We start from the raw sequence: 7,315 nt of genomic DNA, 5'->3' as shown, positions 1-7,315 counted from the left end.
AAAGTCACTTTTCACCTATCTTTCCAATACCGATCCTATATCTCATATCATTTCTATCCAAATTCCCTTTGTTAGAGTCAAACCTCTCTTACATCCTATCTAAGGGAACGACAAGTTGTTACAAATTAGATCGCGTCCTCTCACCTAGCCATGCCTAAGCGCAATATTACCAGGTTAGCTACATCTCGAGCAGAGTCCAGCGCGACAGCGCGAGAAGCATATAACATGTCCAGAAACCCTGAGAGCCGCAACCTAATGGTAAGTGCAACACGGGATGATGAGGTACGACGACAGTAGACATAATATTATCATTAGGCAACCAATCACACCGCGGGGACTTTTCAGAAATTTCAACACTAGCGCCCTTCAATGGAAATGTACCTAACTAAGATTTAGTGTATTTTCCATTATATTTTAAGTGTTATGTGGTTCAGATTCACAATAGTCTATTGCGAATTACGAGTACGTTTTTTAGTTTTTTTGATCCTTAGAACATATACTACTGGAAGCAACGTCTCAGTGGCCGAGAGTATAGCGGAGGACCAGATTAATTAATCTGGGGCCGTACCATGTTACAGAATAACACCAATTAATACCGCAGGAGAATGATAGATGGTCTAGTAGTCGCTCTGCACTGCAGTCAGAACATAGTATTAATTATATATGCTGTGCTGCAGCGATTAACACAACGGAATTTATATACCATAGACAAAATTATATACCATACATGTGATATGCGACACATCTTCGTATTTATATTCTTAATGGTATGGTTAAGAAAGACTTCATTGGAAGCATCACTTGCTCCAGACGCAACTGGCGCCATCTTACATCCGGCCTGTGAACAAAGCAGCTGGAACACAAAACAGAAACTGCAGTGACCGTGCTAGCCGTCTTTGGTTTGAGAATGTAGTTCGAAAACTATGCAATAGATGTCGCTTTATTGCGCTACACTTGGCGGCAAATTTAAATATACCATAATATTCAGAATGCAACGGATATATGGAATAAAATTCATATTCATTGTCTACAAAGCTTTATAAAAAAATATCAGTTCTAATGTAAAAATTGACCAGATTTTTTTACAAAATTATGTAGTCAATGACATGAATTTCATTTCATGTAAGTTACACACAAAAATGGTATAAAAGATTGACTCTTTCAGTAGGTATATCCATTAAGAGGCAATTATTGTTTTCACTTTTTAAACAATAACTAAAAAATGCATAAGCAGTTGTTTTTTAAATGCATGTACTTAAATTTATTCTGTTATAAATAGGAAAAGAAGATAATTACTAGTAATTAATAGTGATTACTGTGATACAAAATAGACATATACTTACCTTTCCCCTCTTTATGGAAAATATTGTTAGATACATTTGTTTAAAACTATATTGGTTCTCATCAGTACGATGCATGTACTACTGATTATTATTTTCTGCAAAAATTTAAATACTGATAGTATGAGTAACAAATCCAAAAATCCGTTTTTTGTTGTCTACTATTCGACATACAAGTGAAGTTTTGCAAAATGAAGTATTATGTGAAGTACTTACACAACCAGTATTTGAATCTACTTCATCCGGCACCTAGATAAATGATGATCCGGCATGGTATCGTTAACAATAACAGTACTAGTACTTGCAGTGGTATTTAGAGATGGCAATTTGGAATAAGTGTATTTTGGTTTTTTAAATGGTGGTTCTGGAAAATCATCATTGATGTTTGGCATTTATTAATTTCGGCATTTTCTAATGTTTCACTAACAAACTATTTAACTGACTCTAGAGTAGTTTTCAAGTAAACGTTACTATTAAGAGAATCTAAATGTGATGATATACTATTTGATTCACTAAATATTGTTGGCACTGCATTTTTATTGAGGCTATTCTTCCTACTATTTCTAAAACATTTTAATTCAAAGTGGTCTTCGCAAAAATAACATTTTTCGTTGATGAAGTTAAAATCTGGTTTACATTCTATCCAAATCATTTTCCTGTCTGCACTCTGCAGTAACTCTGAAAAAGCTTTTATTTCTGTAAGAAGTATCTGTGGTATATAAATAATATGTATTCTTGCAGTTTGGTGCACAACAGTAACGTGAGATCATTCCAGACATTTTCTATTAAAAAGTAAAACAAGCAAAAGCAGTAAGACAATTCAGATGAACGATTCAACAATTATAATTATCTTCTTGCGTTACATTAAATTTTAGTCTAAAATAGAAAACAATTATTATCAAAAGCACGGTAACTTACGAGTTAATTAGTCATAATACAACCACTTTCTAATCTGTGAATACAACATAGAGAAGAAATAACCTCAAACCTAATCCACAGAACACATCCCCTTTGTGACCTAATTTTCAATACACGTATTCTTTCGTATTGAACAAAGTGATTGAAATCAACAGTAAAGAACCAATCATGATTAAGAATTTTAAAAATGCTGTATTATGATTGGCTAGTTACCGATTGCAATCAGTTTGTTCAGCTTCCGCACGAAAGAATACATGTATTATCATCAAATTTTTAATTTTTTCAGCGAACTCTAAAGGTTCTAATAACAATATTACTTTTCTGTTCAAGTTAGTATTACAGTTTTCGATACGTAAATAGTGCTAACGATGGCGTGTTTTCCAGGCCCATTGCGAGATGGCCCTCGAACATTCATGATTCTGCTCTTCCTATCCTTTTTACGGGTCTTATTTATTTACTTATTTAGCTCATAGACCTTATAAACTACTAGTTTACTAGGTCTATGATTTAGTCATACTCATATGTATAGATTATATATGAAAGACATCACTTCTATTTTCTGCACATGATTTTAAAGGAACGAGTTTTAACATTCAATTTCGAATTAGTATTAATGTATGTTTTGTGGAATTAAGTCGGTTTAATTTGTCTAAGTATTGAGTGAAATACCTACATGCAGAAAGCCACAGAACATAGCACGTAACAGTAAATAGTGGTGTTTACATTTTTTTCTTATCAGATTTCACTGATCATCGATTTCAGCAGCTAGCATTGGCATATACATAGATAAAAGAGTTAGGCATATATTTCTTTATGAAATTTTGGTCTATTTTGTGAAACATTTGTATCATATGTATATATCAAAAAAATTGATGTAAGTAAATCTCAAAAATTAAATAATCTTAGACCCATATTAGGCTCTATTTGGTTTTACTGTATTTTCTATTCTATATCTACTTTTATTTACTAAAACCGACAAAGTCTAAAGTGCATGATTTTGTGTTATAATTATGGGAAATGCATTAAAATATTTTGAATCTCAGTCTCTGCACCTGGACAGTTTAAAATTCGATATGCCAGATAAGTTCGTCCCTGTAAATAAATTTCAATTCATGAGTCCCTTTGAGGATGATTCAACGAATGGTTTATACTTTAATGACATTTACCTCCCAGAGGAAATTATTGCAAATATTTTAAGCCATGTACCACCAAAGGATGTGCTAAAGTTAACCCGAGTCTGCAAAAAGTGGTGCAATATTGTTAAATCTGAAAATTTTTGGATGCATGTTTACAATAGACATCACAGCAAGGCAAAGAAATTACCATGGTATGTGTACTACTGTTATTTTACTACTAATAATTTTGAAAACTTGTTAAAGAATGGGAATGGACAGGAGCAATACAAACACTGGAAGATAATAAAAAACTTTGGGGACAAATTTACAATAGAGGATCCACCAACTGGAGCAGATCCATTACCTTTAGGTGTGCCCGACTTTAATGGACATACTAGTTGTTTTGCTACATCATTTCAAGATTGCAATAAAATACAAGTAAGTATTTTAATTTAATGTATAATTAAAATTAATTTAATTTTTATCAAAAATCAATACAAATGTTTTGTTTTAGATAATTTCACTTAAAAATAAAAGACTTCTCCGATATATATTAAATAAATTCAATCCTCACATTTACGCAAGTGAATGGGTTACTGGGAGGTTTGACTGTGGATGTACTTATAGTCTAGTTCTTAAAGGGTATAAGGAAAGTTTTAATGAAGAAGAACTGGACGATTTTAGCGATGAGGAGGACGAGTCCAATACAAATGCTCTATTTTATTTAGCAACTGGAACTAATGTAGAACAGTGGCAAGGAAGACAGTGGGAGAAGGTTAGTAGTGATTATTGTCAGTATCTTTTTTTATTAATTGTGGATGAAAAAACTTATCGAGTCAAAAAAATCGAAAATGTTAAGTGGGTTTAAGTGATATTTCATTAGTTTTGTTCTTTAGGTCGAAGTTTTAGTAAAGGAATATCCTCCTGATGTTGCAGTATTAATTTTCGAACATGAAGGAAGTGATACCCAGTTCTGGAAAGGCCATTACGGAAGTAAGATGGCCGGTGGTGTAGTGAAGATTGTATTTGATAGTATTCACCCGTCGGAAGATGAGCTTGGAACAAATTTAAGCCAGTCTGATGAAAATTCCAAAATGGATATGTAACTTTTTTCAACATCATACAGCGTTTTTATTTTGGGCGAAATATGGAATTCGAACGATTTTTCACTAACGACATACTATATACTTATTAAATTAATATTATATTTTGTAAAAGTTAAACAGTTGTATTTAAGGATACCCCATAAATTATTAAAATATTAACAATGTAAAAGAAATACTTTTTATAGTCCATAAGTAAAATTTACACAATATTTGTAAGAACAATTTAAATTGGAATAAAATTGATTTTGATCAAGATTTTAAAATTGTTTTTACAGAAAACAATGTGGAAATGTTGTGCTTCTGTAGAATTTTGTATTCCTGGCTGAGAAGGGTGACATTTGGACTGTGATATACAACAAATTTAAAAATGTAATTGTTTTATTTTAAGGGCACAAGATTTATTTCTATATGTGCTGTAGATGAGTAAATTTTATAATTACTAAGTGTCAGGTTTAAGATGACTCCCTAGGCTGCCTATTAAAGAGCAGGGGACATGTGGATTGTAACTGTGCCAATACAGTGGAGGGGACCTAAACTGTTTTTTAGGGGACGACTTTCGTAACGAAAAAATTTTGAACAAAATAAATTTTAATAGGGGTAATCTCCCCTAAGCTCTCACCGAAAAGTTGGCACACACATAAAAATTTTTTATTTTCATTACTGCTATCAATGTTTCTCTTGAGGTTCTTGTAAAATAATAACATTATTGATTCGAAATATGCTTCTTTATTTTTTTATTTAAATTAATTGAAACTAGCCGAAATATTTCTAACAGGAATTTAAAAAATCCATTAGCGTACAGTATCTGGCTAATTCGAAAAGAAGAGAAATCCAATTTGCCATAAAACAGAGACAGATATTGACAGAATGTAAACGGTATGTTTTATTTCCCTTGGCAAGCTTTTTAAGAACATATAATCAATTATTGTGTTGCACAGGACCTTACTATTTTTTTTTTTATAAAATAGTCGAATGAGTTTCCCATATTTCTGCCACTCTGTTGAAAAGTCTTGATTATTACATATTTTATGAAAACTTGACCCAATATAGCATACACCAAATTTAGTTCAAATACCTTTATTATTTCACAAGATATTTACAGTAAATTAATTTTTTTTTTTTCTCTTAACACCCTGTATCTCGAAATCGGTTGAGATTTCGAAATAAGTTTATATGACAAAGTATCATTATCTTTCGTTGTACTATCCTCTCTCAAAGTCTCAGATTAAAATTGAGACGCCCTGTAACAAAACGAGGCACCGATATAATCAATTGTTCTTTATTTTGCCAAATTAACGTTGCCCGCCCAGCATTCTATTATCCAGTATCGGGTCAATTAATTTTATGTATGTAGTTCAACTAAACTGTCGGAGGTTATGGACACTGAGACTCACGAACTAAATAGTGCTCCAAAAATAGTAAAATTCTTTTTGTTAAAAACTTGAAATTATTTTAAAATATCTTTCAAATCTATCAGAGTAGTAATTTTTATCATGCAAATTAGTTTCATTTATAATTAGTAACGTAGGCCAATCTACACACCCATAATATTTAATACATCATGTATACAGCACGTCTGCGGATTGAGTTTAAAAGAGGATAAATGGACCAAAAAGCGAAAGATATGAAAAAAAGGCATTCTTGATAAAAGTTTTTGCTTGTTTAGAAAATATGAATCACAAACTTCAATTTTGTTCTACAGGGTGGGTCAAAAACACAGAAATGTTATTTTGCGTAAGAGTAAACATACCGTATATGCAAGATATGAAAAAAAAGGCGTTCTTGATAGAAGTTTTTGTTTGAGAAATGAATGTCACTTTACCAAAAATTTAATTTTTTTATACAGGGAACAAAGGACAAAACTGAAACACGTCTTATTCAAGTGTAATTAATAAATAATACGTAACATAATTACTGCAACTAAGCCGAAAAAAGTGAATAAAGCAATATGATGAAGATATCAAATTTCAAAAACACCATCCCCATATTGACCACATTTTTCCAATTGCTTCCTTAGATATTTGAAGGAATTTCTGATTTCTTCCTGGGATATTGAACGAACAGCCTGGGTAATTCTGCCTTTTAGCATTTCAATATTATTTGGCACTGGAGATACATAAACAATTTGTTTTAAACGGCCCCATATAAATATATCAGCCATGGTTTAGTCAGGGCTCTTTGGGGCCACAAAATTGGACCATTTCTACCAATCCATCTTGGACCAAATCTATAGTTAAGCCATTCTGTTACCTCACGAGCACAATGTGCTAGACAACCATCCCGTTCAAAAAAAACATTTTTTGGCAAAAATTTAATGGTAAATTTTTAAGTTCATCGCTGAAAAATGTATCAAACATTTCTAGGTACTCTGATTAGAGGTGTGCTAGAGAATACTAATTAAATTTTTGATGACGTGACATTCATTTTTCAAGAAAAAACTTTTATCAAGAATGCCTTTTTTCGTATTTTCCAAAATAAAGTATGTTTACTCTTACTCAAAATAGCATTTTTGTATTTTCGATATACCCTGTACAACAAAATTGAAGTTCATCCTGGTGATACGTATTTTCTAAACAAGCAAAAACTTTCAAGAATGCCTTTTTTCGTATCTTTCAGTTTTTGGTCCACTTGTCCTCTTGTAAACTCAATCCGCGAACATACTGTATATTATATATATTGAGACGTTTTTGAAAATCAACACAAAATGAAAGGAACAAAATTATAATATTAAGACAGAAAAATTTCAAGTAAAGTCGAAAAAAGAAGCATGTACACAAGAAAAGCAGATCTAGTCAATGGAAATCCAATAAAAAAATTAAAATAGTTGTATAATTGA

General features: G+C 31.7%; 1 protein-coding gene across 2 annotated transcripts; it reads left to right on the top strand.

Moving 5' to 3' along the window:
• Nucleotides 1–2,769: 2,769 nt before the first annotated feature.
• On the top strand, nucleotides 2,770–4,693 carry LOC108907545 (F-box only protein 6). 2 transcript variants are annotated; one of them, XM_018711282.2, is made up of 4 exons: nucleotides 2,770–3,132; nucleotides 3,302–3,811; nucleotides 3,888–4,148; nucleotides 4,270–4,693. In XM_018711282.2, the coding sequence occupies exons 2-4, from the start codon at nucleotides 3,332–3,334 to the stop codon at nucleotides 4,477–4,479; spliced, it is 951 nt and encodes a 316-aa protein (XP_018566798.1). In that variant the 5' UTR covers nucleotides 2,770–3,132; nucleotides 3,302–3,331; the 3' UTR covers nucleotides 4,480–4,693. The 2 variants fall into 2 exon arrangements, with proteins under 2 accessions (XP_018566798.1, XP_018566797.1); XM_018711281.2 differs by having other exon boundaries at nucleotides 2,770–3,811.
• The last annotated feature ends 2,622 nt before the right edge of the window (nucleotides 4,694–7,315 follow it).

The sequence above is a fragment of the Anoplophora glabripennis genome, unplaced genomic scaffold (genome assembly GCF_000390285.2).
Source record: "Anoplophora glabripennis isolate ALB-LARVAE unplaced genomic scaffold, Agla_2.0 scaffold326, whole genome shotgun sequence".
Lineage (NCBI taxonomy): Eukaryota > Metazoa > Arthropoda > Insecta > Coleoptera > Cerambycidae > Anoplophora > Anoplophora glabripennis.
The sequence above is the reverse complement of the archived record's forward strand: the minus strand, read 5'-3'. Positions and strand labels throughout refer to the sequence as shown.

Excerpts from the sequence above, each read along its gene's own strand:
- LOC108907545 (XM_018711281.2), top strand. The coding sequence starts at position 3,269 with ATGGGAAATGCATTAAAATATTTTGAATCTCAGTCTCTGCACCTGGAC. Across the intron at positions 3,812-3,887 it reads AAGATTGCAATAAAATACAA|ATAATTTCACTTAAAAATAA; the intron begins GTAAGTATTTTA and ends GTTTTGTTTTAG. Across the intron at positions 4,149-4,269 it reads AAGGAAGACAGTGGGAGAAG|GTCGAAGTTTTAGTAAAGGA; the intron begins GTTAGTAGTGAT and ends TTTGTTCTTTAG.